Source organism: Schistocerca nitens, chromosome 7 (genome assembly GCF_023898315.1).
Source record: "Schistocerca nitens isolate TAMUIC-IGC-003100 chromosome 7, iqSchNite1.1, whole genome shotgun sequence".
Lineage (NCBI taxonomy): Eukaryota > Metazoa > Arthropoda > Insecta > Orthoptera > Acrididae > Schistocerca > Schistocerca nitens.
Window position 1 is genome coordinate 362,024,279 of NC_064620.1, and position 15,825 is coordinate 362,040,103.

The 15,825-nt window shown below is 39.1% G+C and overlaps 1 protein-coding gene across 1 annotated transcript in view; it reads right to left on the reverse strand.

The window, feature by feature from the left end:
* Positions 1-7,281: 7,281 nt before the first annotated feature.
* Positions 7,282-15,825, reverse strand: part of LOC126195635 (odorant receptor Or2-like) — a 60,562-nt gene continuing 52,018 nt past the window's right edge. Inside the window, exons 4-6 of the mRNA XM_049934259.1 lie at positions 12,369-12,473; positions 11,485-11,646; positions 7,282-7,344 (exon numbers count right to left, since the gene is read on the reverse strand). Of these exons, the coding sequence (XP_049790216.1) occupies positions 7,282-7,344; positions 11,485-11,646; positions 12,369-12,473 (330 nt within the window). The remainder of the gene's footprint in view (positions 7,345-11,484; positions 11,647-12,368; positions 12,474-15,825) is intronic.

Sequence of the window (15,825 nt, forward strand, 5' to 3'; positions counted from 1 at the left end):
CGTGCAGCTCGACAGCTCAACATGTCCCCATAGCCCGCGTGGAGTGTGTTTTGTCGACGTTTACACAAGAAATCAAAGAAAATTCAGGTACTGCAAGTTCTTCATGAAGGTGACAAACAACAGCGTGTAGAATTATATAATTTCGTTCCTGCCAAGATGGAGGATGACAGTTTCCTCCCATGGTCAGTGTTTAGTGAGGAGACAACATTCCATTTAAATGGAAAGGTGAGCAGGTATAATCTGCGAATTGGGCTACGGAACAACCACATGAAGTTGTGCAACATGAGATGGACTATCCAAAATTTTTATGTTATTGTGTAGTTTCACGGGTAAATACATGTTGTCCATTTTCCTTTGCCTAGAACACTGTTACAGGAAGCACATATGTCGATACGTTCGAGAAATTTCTTTTCCCACTGTTGGAGACTGATTTGAAGGACTTCATTTACCATCAGGATGGTACACCGCCACTCTGGCGTCTGGAAGTGCGAGAATTTTTAAATCCAAGAATTACTGAATGATGCACAGGTGATACTGGACCAAATGATTCAGCCTTACCTTACTGGTATCCAAGGTGTCTGGGTCTTACTGTATGCGATTATTTCTTGTGAGGGTTTGGAAAGACTCTGTTTATGTGTCTCCAGTACCAAAGACAATGAATGAACTAAGACATCGCACAACAACAACTGCGGTAGCTGTAACTTAAGACATACTCGCTGCAGTGTGGGAACAATTTAAATTCCGCACTGACATATTCCGTGGTTCTCGAGGGGGGACATGTTGGAACACCTATGAAAAGGTATAAAAAATCTTTTCGAGTTTCCCTTTTTCAGTTTTCCGTTCATCAAAAAACAAAATTAATTGAATTCATTGTGTATGTTTATTAGTTTCAGAAATTTAGACGTGCCAAGTTGTTTACTTCTTTATGATACACCCTGTATTATTAGGTAAACTTGGAAAGTAGCCTGTTCATTTGACAGTTTCTTTACTCCTACCATATTTCTGCTTTTTATAAATCGCAACATCATCTTTGCTATATATTTAATTTTTTTCTACACTCATCTTCGATTGATGGAAATTGTAAGGTGTCAGGCAAATCCAACACCTTCCATGAAACCCCTTACATGATAAGCAAATCCGGCAGTATATCACATAGCTCCGGATAAATCCTGACATTAAATTAACCAAAGTAATACGATCAACGAGTGAGCAAATGGAATACCACAGACTAACACAAGAACGCCTAATTCATGTCATACCTTCCCACCATGAAACAGACGCAGTTCCGAGGGGAGAAACGAGAACAGAAGCCGAGAGCAGAATCGTGTAGGTTAGGAGGCCATACGATAAGGGACGGACACCCACGTCGCCAGCTGACCGCAAAAACCATCCCCCAGTCCATGTTAAAAGATAGAGCCCCCCAGAAGAACAGTATAGATCTTACGATAACACTAAAAGGGCCACACCAGCTGCATGTTTTAGCGTGAGACTTTTTGGCGTCTCTGTTACGTTGCAAACGTTAAAAGCATTGCCCCACCACGAAAAGTATAACGTTTCCTATTGGATTGACAGAATTTTGTAGGCGGAGCTTAAGGTTAGCATTGAGACCCTGAGTGGTCAGTTGAAAACACAGCCAGATAGCTTTTTTTAAACTAACTTCGGTAAATTGTAGTAAGGAGAAGTTGGGGAGAGTTGCTTCCGAGACGGCGAGGCGTGGAGCTTCACCGCCCGCCGCCCCCTGATGCTGCCTAAACACTGACAAGGTAATGAACGCGCGCGATGCCGCATTTTTGAGCGCATAAGGCTTCACTCAGAACTGCAGAGGTCTCATCTGTTACATCCCCTTTTTACGTAATACTAGTGTCGATCACCAATTAAATCTCATGGTGTTCACATTCGCTACTTGAAGTAAAAATCTGAAATACGATGATTTTTCTGTTATATAATTATTGAGAAGCCACATCATCCACTGTAATTTACGACAAGTTAGATAAGTAATTAAGGATAATTGAGGGACACTGTAGATCATTTTGATAGTTTTCTCTTTTATGAAACTTAAATCTAGATTATAGATGTGATATGGCATAGGTCATCCTTAGATCCATTGTAGAACTTGGAAACCCACTCAGGGAATATTCGTTCACATTTTTGTTGAACGCAGTTGGTTTTTACCATCCTGTATTAAAACATTTCCTTTTATCAATGGTGCAATTTATAAACAGTGTTTTGTGAGTGGAATAAAATTTCCAATGGTAAACTTAACTGCATTTCGACGTTATTTTACCAGCTAACTAAAAATAGGAAAGCCTTGAACCCCTTCCTCTAAATTTACTTAGTATTAAGATTCTTTTACAGGGAGTGCAGTGGAGCTGACGCTGAAATCATTAAGTATTTGATTATATCATCGCTACTCTCACTGAACTCTTCTGAACTCTACATGTCATGTGTGGTCTGGCGCCTCCTTACCAGCAACAGGTCCCAGGTTCAAACTAGTCATTCCCTAAAAAATACGCTCAGAGCGTCGTTGCGCGAAAGTGGTGGGGAGATACGACTTAGAACAAACAAACAGCACGCAAAATGTTAGAAAATCACTTCACTGAATAACCTCTTTGTATGTCCACTGACGCATTTTCGCATTTTTCAGATATCAGTTTGCTGATCAGTCAAAGGGAACCAATTGAAGGTTTGAGGCTATGAACTTTTCCTTATTGGAATGTGCATCTGACACTCTGGTGGTAGTACGTTTCTTCGTGTTCAGTTATATTTTGATTAGGGGGAAGTCTGTGTGTGCCCGGTGCCAGCTGCAGCGCGTTTCCTACGACGAATAATCCCATGAGATCATTTCAATTGCTCTCATTGGTGAATATTAAGCGAATGATTGAATTATTTCTAAATTTCTGTCCAGTTTAAATCGAGATTATTCAGCGTTTGAGCTAGCAGGAATATTCTTCTGCAGGGCGAAATGGAACCTCATAGGTTCCTCCTCATTGATTTCATGGAAGATGATTATGAAAACTCGTCGTTCTGTAGATTCAAAGTTAAGATCCTCATCTGAAAATTGACAGAGTCGTTGCTTCGTTTAAAGTTGCTAATTGAAAACATATTCCTCGGATTACTTTTTTTTTTTTAGATTCGATTTTATATTTACTGCTTTGAGGACGTGTGCCGACTTAAGTCAGCTGCGTTCTTTTGGTAACATATTCACTTATTAATTAGTTATCTGTGTGCATTGTTTACGCCTACACCAAGCCATTTCTAGGCTTTTTCGTGCAAGACACAGAGGAACACTTCCGGGTCGCTATACTGCTATAATCTATTGATCTCAACCTTGGCACTTAAACATTCTTATGTACCAGAGACCACTCACTGAATTAAGTGTGAAATTGGAAAATATTACGATTAGTTATTCTTCCTTTGCATGAAATTAGATTTCAGTCACAAAAAGTAAGTCTACGGCAGCTGTTACGGACAACCTGTGCTATTTCAGTATACTACAGAATGATCTGGCACTTTAGTGAAACATTAGATGAAAGCAGCTAACTAAAAATAGGAAAGCCTTGAACCCCTTCCTCTAAATTTACTTAGTATTAAGATTGTTTTACAGGGAGTGCAGTGGAGCTGACGCTGAAATCATTAAGTATTTGATTATATCATCGCTACTCTCACTGAACTCTTCTGAACTCTACATGTCATGTGTGGTCTGGCGCCTCCTTACCAGCAACAGGTCCCAGGTGCTGATCTTAATGGTTTGAGTATTCCTTCAAACTTGGAATCAATGGTTACATGCTTGAGGGGATATCCTTGTCCGCTCTGCAGGAAGAAGCTATAAGATGGAAGTCAAGACATTATTTTTGGTCAATTTCTCTATGAATCAAATATCTATTAATGTTTGAACAGAAACTACGCAAAATGCCTAATCGTTGCGTTTAGCTTATGTGTGTGTGTCTGTGTTTGTGTTTGTGTGTATGTGTGTGTGTGTGTGTGTGTGTGTGTGTGTGTGTGTGTGTGTGTGTGTGTCTGTGTGTGTGTATCGTCATTTCTTCATTTTTCCTCTTAAATATAACTAGTCGGATTGCGTTCCGAAATTAATTTCAGCGATATAAAGGTTTATACTTACTACATAGCTTAACAATTTGTTGGTTTACTGTCACTGCTCATGGGAGGAGCTGTTTCCTATCATGGCTTACAAATTATACTACCATAGTTATTATTATTATTATTATTAATTATTTTATAGCACAAAAGAAGAATGGAAAAATTAGTCCACTTAGATACAATTATCAATTGTTCGTGTCATGACCCAACAGGATTACCGGCGTCCATTGTTCCTTTTTCATTAAGGAAAAGCCAGCAAATTTAACAGATATATCAATTTCCCTCAGAGGACTGCACTAACTCAAGAAGAATGGCTTAAAATAGCATTAGAAATACTGAGAAGAAAATCTGAAAAGAGAAAATATCTACGTGACAGAATTGTGAAGCAAACTAGTACAAAACAAGTGACCGGGTCTTCATTACAATGCGTACTATGTCCTGTAGCATCAACGAAGAAATAAATTATGTCACTAATATCATGATTCATTGAAATTCAGGATGATTGTGCACCCAAGGTTTGTTGAGCTCAACACCATGATTCTGGAAAATATTATAGAGTTCATCATATTGAGAATATTGAATTATTTCAGTAGTGTAAGGACATTAAATTATACCATAGTCAAGAAAAGTTATTAGAGCGTGTGAATTAGTAAATAACAATTTCCTTTCAATGAGCGTGAGATTTACTACGAATTAAAAGATAGTGGTCATTAGCTACTGTGAACATACTCTATTAGACTTTAGTACATAGATTTTGTAAATGTTTAAGTGATGGTAGAAGCTACCTGATATTGCCTTAGGACAGTATACTCCAAGATAAGCTCCACCTGAAAGTATGGAAGTGTGTTCAGTCAATGTTCTGTTTCTGAAGTTAAAATATTCTGCGTTATTAGGCCGCGTCATATTTCTTCTAAAATGATCGACGTTTCGACCCCTCTGCTGGGATCTTCCTGGTGTCCGCTAATGAAAGAACATCAGAAGATTGCGAGGAATATCCCAGATCAGGGGTCGAAACGTCGATCATTTGAGAAGAAATATGACGGGGCCTAATAACCGAGAAGATTTTAACTTCAGTGACAACGGCCACGAAAGCCTGCAGACTTACACTATGTTTTGTTTGTCAGTTTCGTACAGGCAGCCGCAGACAAAGGATGGTGCACCCGCAGTGTGAATGTGTATCGCTCACAACACTGCCTCACTTTTATCTTTCCATGTTGGTGAGATGCTATGCAGTATACGGGCACAGGAGGCTAACGTGATCGGCTTTGTCTCGGGCTGCACTTATAACCAAACGAGTGGCACACAGGGTCAGCTCTTAAGACGCTACCATTGTACCAGACATCTCTGGCTCCACAACAACGCACTCTTTAGTCCCTGGCAGTCTCAGTGCTGCAACCCCAGCAATTAGGAAATTTTCTGATTGCAAGTGTTGGCATTGTATTAAAAACAGAGGTGTAAAACTACCGTAAGTTCCAGTAACCGACCATAACGAAGGGTAGGCTACCGTAGTTTTCCTGGTAGCTATGGTCACTTTAAATCATACCCACATTACCCATATATTGAATGTGGTGCATGTCATCGAACACTACCTCATAACAATCACTTTCATTAGATATGTGATCAGTATGTTAGTGGATTCCAAGACTGGAAGCAGTGAACCGTCTGCAGACAGAGTAAAGGATATCTAAAGTGTTAGGTAACTTGCTGAACGTTTTAGTTCTACATAGCTATCCTCCTGCCTGTCACTTAAGAATAAATATTTAAAGCAAAACTGAAATGCTTAATCCAGGTTTTATTCGAAAATTTGTTGATTTGTAACATGAAAGAGGGGGATGCTGAGTAAAAATAATGAAAAGGCAATCCAGATCAATCACATAGAAGTAAAAAATGTCATTTTCTAAAAAAAAATTTAATCTGAAAAAACCAGAAACGAAAACGCACCAGATATCACTTCAGTACTTCATCGACATTTTCTGTTATTCATAAACAACTTTAGGACTTATCAGTAATAACAGGATACTCCTGCCTTTGATAACGTTGGAGAACATACTGTCGAGTAAAGAAAACAACAATAATAATATAGATTTTTCTGTATATGTTCATTTCAACTGTATTTGCACCAAAATTAATCCCTCTACTTACATAAAAGCGCAGAAGTTATGAGAACAACCAATTTTTAATACATGGAAATTGCAATTTATATTTTATAATGGTATAAAATACATAATGGACTAGGACCGATCGAAGTGCAACTCTCATTGTCTGCAAAGAGAACCGACCAAACTAAGACATGAAGGGAAATCTTCGGCTCTAATTTCACCTTTTACACATTCAGTTACGTTTCCTCCCTACAGAGTTTACAAATACTACTAGTAATCCTACGATTTTGGTACGTCATTTATTTAGTGTACCAAAACTACCGAATCATAATTTTGTTTCATTATGACTAATTAAAAGCAGAACATCAGTGCTGTATTTATGAAGTTTTTTATATCTTCTCTAGTCTCCAGTCGTGTAGATGTGATCAGTGATTTAGGAAATTCTCTCACTGCATGTTGAGTGCAGTTCAGCATCAAGCCGAAGCATTAAAAGCAGAGTAACTAATGACTTGTTTACAGTTTCACAGTGCTATCCACCAAACGCTAGAGATTCATTATGTATGAAAAAACGGTTAATATTTGTTTGTTACCTGTATGTGACTGGACCAAATCAACATATGAAAATAAACGTAAATGTTACAGTCGAAATAGGATGTAACTCATGTAGCATCACCTCAAGGTACGCGGACCCTATGTTGAAAACCATCCTGTGAACAGTTACTAATTGGACTGGCATGAGTGTTATCAGCAATGATACCTCAAACTTCTTCCTAATACATTTTGAAATACAAGTACCGGTTAGAATAAAGGAACTTCCTGTACTGAGTAGACGTGTTTATGACTCTATCAGCTCCAGTTAGGCGTTTTTGATTAAACACTCACTTCCCATGTTAATTAAAGGAATTATTTTCGAACGCTATACTATTTTATAGAACTGTTTCACGTAACTGGTGATTCCAGAAAGAAGGTATGCTATTTTTCACTATCGAAAATAAAGCGCCATTGATAATCATTAATCGTAATCATTAATCCCATATTCTTCTGCAACAGAAAAGAACGATGCAACAGTGGTAGAAACAGAAGCGTGCTACAGTTCTTCATTCTTGAAATTTCGTAAAATGGCGTAGAATGAGTAAGACACGTTTAGCACCTGCAAAAAGGAGAAATATCATAAGCAATGAAATTAAAATTCATTACGTTACTAGCAGAGTCGCTGGCAACCAGGCTTCACAGAGGTAGCACTAAGTTCTTTACTAAGTTTGTTTACGGGTCGCTGCTTGGAATAATACATAAAATTCAGAGAACATTGTTAGAAAATCGAATATCATCGGTTTCGTACAACTCAAACTACTTAAGCAGTGTACGACAGAAAACCACTCAGGAGGCATGAACGTTATTTGTTGTACAGGTAATTATCATTTGGACTGACAGCTTACGGCAGTGATGGAAGTATAGGATGACTTAATTGTAAGTTTATATGCTTATAACCAATGTTAATAGTCTAAGCGAATTATGGCTGTATGTGTGTATGTGACCGGATCTATCTCTGAAACTGTAGCATATCATATATCGGAGTATGGCTGACGGTCATAACCAAAGGCCACTAATAAAGATAACTGAAACAGACAAGCATGCGTGATGTAGATGTGTGGTCCGTGACATCGCTCCTCTTGTCAACTTTAGCAATTGATTCATTGTTCACACCCATTGCCGCATTTCTTAGGAGACTGTCTGTGTGAGTCTTATTCGGCTTGCCACCATAAGAATCGTATCCACACCTTATTTTGATTCATGAAGAGATGAAAGTTGTCATCCGCTTCGAGGCTGAAGAAAACTTTCTGTATGTAAACGAATTATAGGTGCATACCTCGCTGGTCTGAAAAGGTTTTGTTTTCGCATTACAAAATTTAAAACAGCAGATTCTGGAATTACATGTTTTTCCAGTATGCAGTTTTCCTGAAACGATTGCTTACGATACATGAAAGTTAAATCTTCTTATTCTTCTTCTTCTTCTTCTTCTTCTTCTTGGGTTACGGCCTCTGTAGGACCACGGGTAGCACCTTCGTGGACTGCATTTTCCTCTTTTTCTCTCAGAACCTCTTCATTCTTTCGTTTCTTCTCTCCCGCTCTTCTTCCGAGATCTTCAGTGTCCTTTTCTCCTGTCGGCTCTACTGGTGCAACTCTAATCTTTTCCTGTATTCTTCTCTGTCATTGATGTCCGGCATATTGGTCGGTGTATATTTGTTCCTCCAATTTTCCTTTCCTTCGATCTTGATCCCCAATTCAAACCAGTCCTTCCGAATTTCAACAACCCTCTTGGTTCCTGCCTTTCCTGTTGTCCACACCCTGTTGTTTCCCACACTCGCTTCGTTATTCTGTCCCTACTCATCCTAACTAAATGTCCAGAAAACCTTGCCGTTTTGAGTCTGATTTCCACGGATATTGTTCTCATGTTCTGGCACAGTTCTTCCCTAGGTCTTCGCATCCACCTCTCTCCACCTCTTTTGTGACCTAGTATTGTTCTCAGTATTTTTCTCCCTTCTTTCTCTAGTTGTTCTTCTGTGTATATTTTTTATGTTTGTTTGGGCATAACTGCTCAACGTGTCTATTTATTCTGGAGGAATTTGATAGAGGGAGACTTCTCGATAGTCTATAACCACAGTCTACCGATATGAGCCTAGTATTGGGCTTATCTCAACACAAGACCACTTTTTAATATTCGTGGAAGCCATGAAAGACAGTCGTTTCGTGGACTGCCTTCTAGCCACAGAGTAAACATGCTGATCCAGGAGTGTAAGTTGTATTTCGGTTACATCTTTGGTAAAGGAAATATTTGTTTCTTCCCCCAGTTTAAATGCGACTTGAGATAAGTCAGCCAATTTTCTTGGTATATACATTACTTTAATTTTGTTACCAAAAGTATGTGCAAGAACTTTGCATTCCTTATGATTAGTCGAGAATTAAGAATACTCTACAGTGCTTAGTATGACTGACCAATGTGAAGGTCATAATGAAGCTAAACTAGCAGGACAACTATTCCAAATGAATTTTCACTCTGCAGCGACGTGTGCGCTGAAGTGAAACTTCTGGCAGATTAAAACTGCGTCGGAAAGGGACAAAGACGTCACGTAAGGGCTCAGCCATGTCCTCGCATTTCTTTTTCTTTTGGGAGCGCTGGTTATGAAGGACAAATTCCGTGAAGTAAAGGGGGAAATGAGGACTGGGGAAAGTAGAGCTGTGCTGGGTCGTTCTTGGACGTCTCCACGGGTAGCACACATCTCTGCAGAGGTAAATCTCTCACGTTGGAGTCTTGGTCCTGTACATATTTTCATCTTGTCAGTGAGTTTCAATGCGAATATTGTATCACTGCCTGGGTGTAGGTATTTCTTTCTTATGGATGAGATGTACATCAAGAAATAGAATGAGATCTCTTTTGAAAAACATCTTCATTGAAGACCATATGACACTGAACCTTTCGGCCCATACTTTGCAAACATTTATTTTTCTCATCATTAACTTTGTGTAGAATTATCTGACGTTTATGGTTTTGCACCAAAGGTAACAGACATACATTTTACTCAGCAGAGGCGTGTACTACATTGAGTCAATGAGAACGTTACTTACTTTAACGTGATAGGCTTTCATGTACTACACTGAGTCAGTGATCTCTCATGGGAGAGAAAAGTATGTAGTAAATACAGAAGACGTACTATTTTAAAGATAATTTCTCAACGTAATCTAGAAATAACATACTCGCACTTTCAGAGAGCGTTTGTTCATGTATGCATTTACTTTCTTCACTACACTTCATTGCTTGTACCATATCACTCTTTTAAACGCTGTACCTCTTCTTGCCAACGACGTCTTTTTCATTACAAACAAAAATATGTGAATGGTAACAACGCAATAAAACTATCATATAAGAAATTTTAGGACGAAGCTGACTTTGAAAATAAATCACATACAGAAAGCAAAGTACGATATAATTCTCCTCTCAACATGTATCTTTTCTTTTGTGTGGTAATTTACTACACAGTTTGGATAAAACCAGACTTTTGAAAGTATACATGTAATTAATAGCAACAAAAAAAATTCCAAATTTTGAATGAATTAGCACAGAGAATTGTTCATACCACCATAAAATCACGTTTTTAAGATAAGTGGTTCTTTCAGTAACTTGACAAATACATTCATCATCTTGGTATCATTAGAGACTCGTATATGACCGTTATAACCAAGGATGATGATGTGTAAACTTTACTTGTTTGATTAACAAGCTTTGGAGATATAAATCAGTATTTCCAAAAGAATATTAGAGCGTCGCAATCGTCAAATATAAATGCAGTTTCATTACCATTCTGCCTATTAGGTTGGGCAAATATTTTGAGAACTTTGAAAGTACAGGACCAACTGCACTACCAAACAAATCAAACCACTGTAATTTAAAGTTATGGCTTGCAGGAAAGGAAGAAAGTCTGCAGTCTACTGACTGAATTTTAGACTGGAGTGGCTTGGACACATGATGCTGACAGTATTTCTCCACAGAGAACTGGGGGCTCAAAAACCGTAAGCAGTAAAGATGCAGTAGAGTAATAAAGGCGAAGGATTCCTTTACTATTAGGGCACCTTGGTTTATCATACATACAGGTTAAATATATTAGTTAGCGTATTATTGATACACTATCAAAAAATAATATGCCAATGTGCTGATTGCAACTAACGTAAAATTAAATGATTGTATGGCTGTTATTGGAACACATATTTTCGTAGAGAGAAATCAGTACATAAAATGCAGCCTGTCACAGACATGTACATTTGATTACATTATGGCAATAAATAAAGAAAAGTAAATATCATGGTATATTTTCAAAGGGTACAGAGCATGAATATATTTAGCCGCACTATTCTGATGTTAAGAAGAATCAGTGTGCCACATAGGGACACAATTCCCAAAGAATTTCTGCAGCCGAACTGAAAGAATTTGTGAAAAAATTTTACCTATAGACCTTCAAACAACATTAATATTTGGGCCAATGCGGCAGTTAATAATAATAACATCACTTATGCATGTTCTGTTTGCGAATTAGGAAGAAATTTTATATTTTTGCGTGTACTAAATACTACCATAGCTGACCTAGACAGGTTTGTGGGAGGTTACTGATGACGAGCATTGTGCACAAGTGTTTTCTATGAGGGAAAGATTAATCTGTGTCACACATCTGCCGCATCCATCGCAGTTTATTGGGGCCGAGCATGAATAACAAACGACTACAGCCACACGGTTACTCACCGCAACAAAGGACTCCCTGGAGAGGGGGAAGAACCCTCCGGCGGTGATGCACAGTGGTCTCTGGGCGCGGTGCATGAGCAGCAGCAGCGACCGTTTGATGGACAGGGGGCATCCCTGCAGAGAAGTCACCGCATCGTACGCCGCCAGAGATAGGTTCTCGCTCTGCAACAGACCACCAGCACTTACTATCTGCCACAGTAATTGCATTTATAACGGTTTCAAACATGTCATGGATATATGTTGACAGATATTTGTTGAAAAATTTTTGGAAATGTGATAACCAAGTGTGAGACAGTGTAATATTTGTTTAGTAATCCAAAATACAACGGAAATTTTATCTTCATTATTCTGTGATAAAAAGATCCACGTAAGCCTTATAGACTGTCTAACACTAGTAATCGATTGGTGTAATGCAACAGAAAATAGTTTTAAAGGGACATACTTCTCTGTTCCCCCATTTTAGGGAAGCGTGCCTTGCACACATTAATCTGGCACAAAATTTCTTAGTGTCTCATTCAACATGTCATTGTTCCAGTATTATATGATACACGACGGTGTCAAACGTTCTATTACCATCATGAGTAGCAGTTAATTACAACATAGTTAGGTTTATATTGCATCATGGTGTAGGGATTAACATTTGTAGCAATTTAGATATGTTTATAAATATCGACAACTCCCAAACATTTCTAGTATAATTTATTAAGACAGGTATCTGCATTGGATTTATTTTTCTGAAAATCAAAAGAATTCGAAAATGAATCGGGGGATTCGTAAGGGGTGCAGCTTTATGCAGTGTATGCTGTGTCTGTTACTGTGAACAGAAATGAGCTGATTTAAAACAATGTGATATCGCTTACCGATATTTTTCGATTGAAACTCACTTCTGTAATGAGGTCATCACCAAACCAGCAGTTAACGAAGAGCTCCGAAAGCATGGTAGATAGGTAGCAGCCGAATTTCCCGATCTGTTGCAGGCCGTCTGCACTCTGTTAGTAGAAAAGGAAAAACTAAATAAGACGTACGTTGCATATTCTTTTTCATCAATTTTGTATGTTACAGTCAAATTAGAAGCGAATATCTCCAGCAAAAAACAACGATAATTTAAGTTTGGATTACTACTGAGTCACAAATTTAAGTCTATTTTTACTACAATGTTATTTTACTCGAACGTGTCTGGTGTGTAACTAGCCATCCATCTTGAAAATCTCTTCATGTTTAGCTTCAGCTTGAACGTAGAGAATTAAGTAATGCCACAGTTTAACTAACCCTGGCATTACTATCGAGGAAGGGCTTTGTAGGCCCAGTGACTCAATATTTATGTGTTGTACCTGCGTACTTTCATACATAAGCTTCAAATCAGATCTAATTTTTCATTACTGCGTTTACATATGATTTACTATAGAATTTGTTAATGGAAATTCATTTACTTGATTTTACTGCCAAAAGCTTTATTACACTCATCCTACCCGCCCCCCTGCCCCTCCATCGGTAATATCAAGGGAAGATTTCGGTTATTCAGATGGCTGAGACGTTGATTTAAAATATTTAGAACCAAACAAACTTTTGCATTGTTGTCTTCAAACAAATATTAGGAAGTTTACCGTTTTTATTTTCATTGTTTCTGCTGCTTTCGAGCAAGTAACAGTAGTAAACAACGTTTACGTGATATTCCTATTGGAATAGTGCTTGAAGAAGTTCAGCCTAATTCAGAAGATGGTAATAATACCAAATGCGATAAATTTACTGCCACAAATGGACACGAGTATGTTATGGAGACATCTAGAGAATATCGGCGTTCTCTACAAGACACAGAGAGGGGAAGAATGGGGTTAAGACAACAAGGAGACACTGGATCTCCGAAAGAGTCTAGAGAGCTCTTTTCTTTACATCTCATTAATGCATCTAGAAAACAATCCTGTTGGAGGAACATCCACAACTGAGCATTATACCAGAGGTTGAAAATACCGTTACAGTTGTAAAGTTCTGATATTATCACACGACCGGTTTCGGGACTCCCTGTTCTGCGCTCGTAGGTAGCACACTGAGCCTTGTACACGTCTACCGCGGCGCTCTGGGTCACAGCACCAAGTTACGACCCCTGAAGATGGACTTATAAGAGCCTGAAGCCGGTCGTGTGATAATAAAAGACCTATACAACCGTAGCGGTACTTTCAGCCTCTGGAATCAAGAAAACCTACACTAAGAAAAACAAAAAAAAACTATAAAACTATGAAACTATGAAACTTCTCAACATGCTACTAGTTAGCCCAGTAGTCACTATGTCGGGTTGCTACACAAACATGTAGCTGGTTTACCTTCTGTATATGACTAAGGGGGAGTGACTCTTTAGAGGCTTTTATTTACACTGGGCTACATCTTTTTAACCCTATTTTCAGTGCTTTCCATGGGCCTCGTGGATGCAAAGATACTCAGGAAGTGAAACGGGTTTTTATCGTTAAGCTACTAAATTATTTCAAGAGCTCGAACTGTTGCTCTCTCATTTATAGAGAAAATGTTCTACTGAAACACTAATTCTGGCTTAATATTTAGATGATTGCAGTGGCAACTATTAATGAATGACAGTTATCTGCACGATGTGAGAACCATGACGAATTCACAATCACTTACATGTTGCTCGCGATGAAACTCAATCCTTTAATCTACAAAAATTATATGAACAAGTGGATGACGAGATAATCTTCATATTTAGATTTCTGTCTGTAGGCAACATACGAAAGACTTCTCCATTACAGCGCAGAACCCACAATTTATTGCACTATAATAAGTCTGCAGAGCTTATGTGGAAATTCCTATCGCGTACTGTGAATATGTACATCAGAGCTCATTTGAAGTTTGTTTTCATTTCTAGCAACAAATATCGACAAAGGGTAGATAGGCTTGTGTGGGTCCAAGACCTTTGTAAACGGCTGCTAAGTAAGGTTATAAACAGCGCTGATGAGGTTAGAAAGTACAGCAGCATTTTCAACAGAGGCCAAGGTTCACGTTTAGTAGGGCATGGAGGCGGGCTTCGGATGTCGAAAGGAAGCAAAGACGGATGTTTGACGATTGTAGGTAGGCGAGAGCGTCTCCACTAGCTCCACCTACCTTCACTGATCCCACGGTGGCCCTGAGTTGCTATGAGCTGCCCAACTCGCCTTCTGTGTGCGAATCGTTTCAGCCCACACTGATTGGTGCCGAAAGCTGCATCAACGTGGAACTGTGCTAACTCCAGCCCTACTCCCAACTATCCCATCCTACACAACAGCAAACCACTTCCAGACAACCCCAAAAAAGCCACCTGCTTCCCATCCTACCTGGGAGACATCCACTATACCATATGATTACACGATGAGTTCTTATGTGTAACAACATACCAACACAGCTATCCCACCTTTCACCCTTATTTCCATTTCTTACACAGCACGCCAAGGAAAGCACTCAACATGCCCATAACAGCTGTCAACATTACACAAATGCTCACTAAAAATCTATGCACTGTGCCCTGTCACGATACAATGGCCCAGAGCCTATCACGAAACTAAGGCTATCGTTTACAATATCATCTTGTACACAGGTTATTACTCAGAGCACTGGAAACATCCAAAATCCCCCTCTTCCTGAAACCTGAAAAACCACCCTCACAGACCTCATCATATCGACCTGGCAGCCTCAAGTCAGTTCTTTGCAAAATCTTTGAAGCGATTCTTGTCCATTGAATCCATCAGCACCTTGTAATCCGCGTACCTATTCCTAATCCCCAACGTAGTTATCGTCCCAACTATTACATGGACGACCAGCTTCTTTACTTTACCCACCTAATCTCCCATCGAATCTACAAACGGAAGTCGACCATATTTTTCTTTGATGTCCAAAACGCCTTCGGCCGGGTACGGCATTTGGACCACTTCTCAAACTACAAACCTATACACTCCCAGTTAATTATGTCCACATTAAAGGACATTTCCTTTGTGCTACATATGTCAGTCAGTCATGCCTGTTCCTGCATCTCTAACTTTGCTGCAAGGTGTGACTCAAGGCTGTGTTCTCTCATCCCTCCTTTAATTCTTATGTCCTGTGCACTGCAGACATTCCGAAACCACTCTCTCCTCAGACGTACCTCCTGCAATATACTGGCAACACTGCCTACTTTGCCACTTATCACACCCTTCGGCTCTCCCATGCATATCTCCACCGCCATCTGAATCTCCTAGACGAGTGGTGTAATACGTGGGAACTTCATGTAAATCAACATGAAAGCCAAGCTGCCATCTTCGGTCGCAAAACTCGGTGTTTCCGTTGTTTCAGATTTCCATCTCTCCATCTATTACCAACGCATCC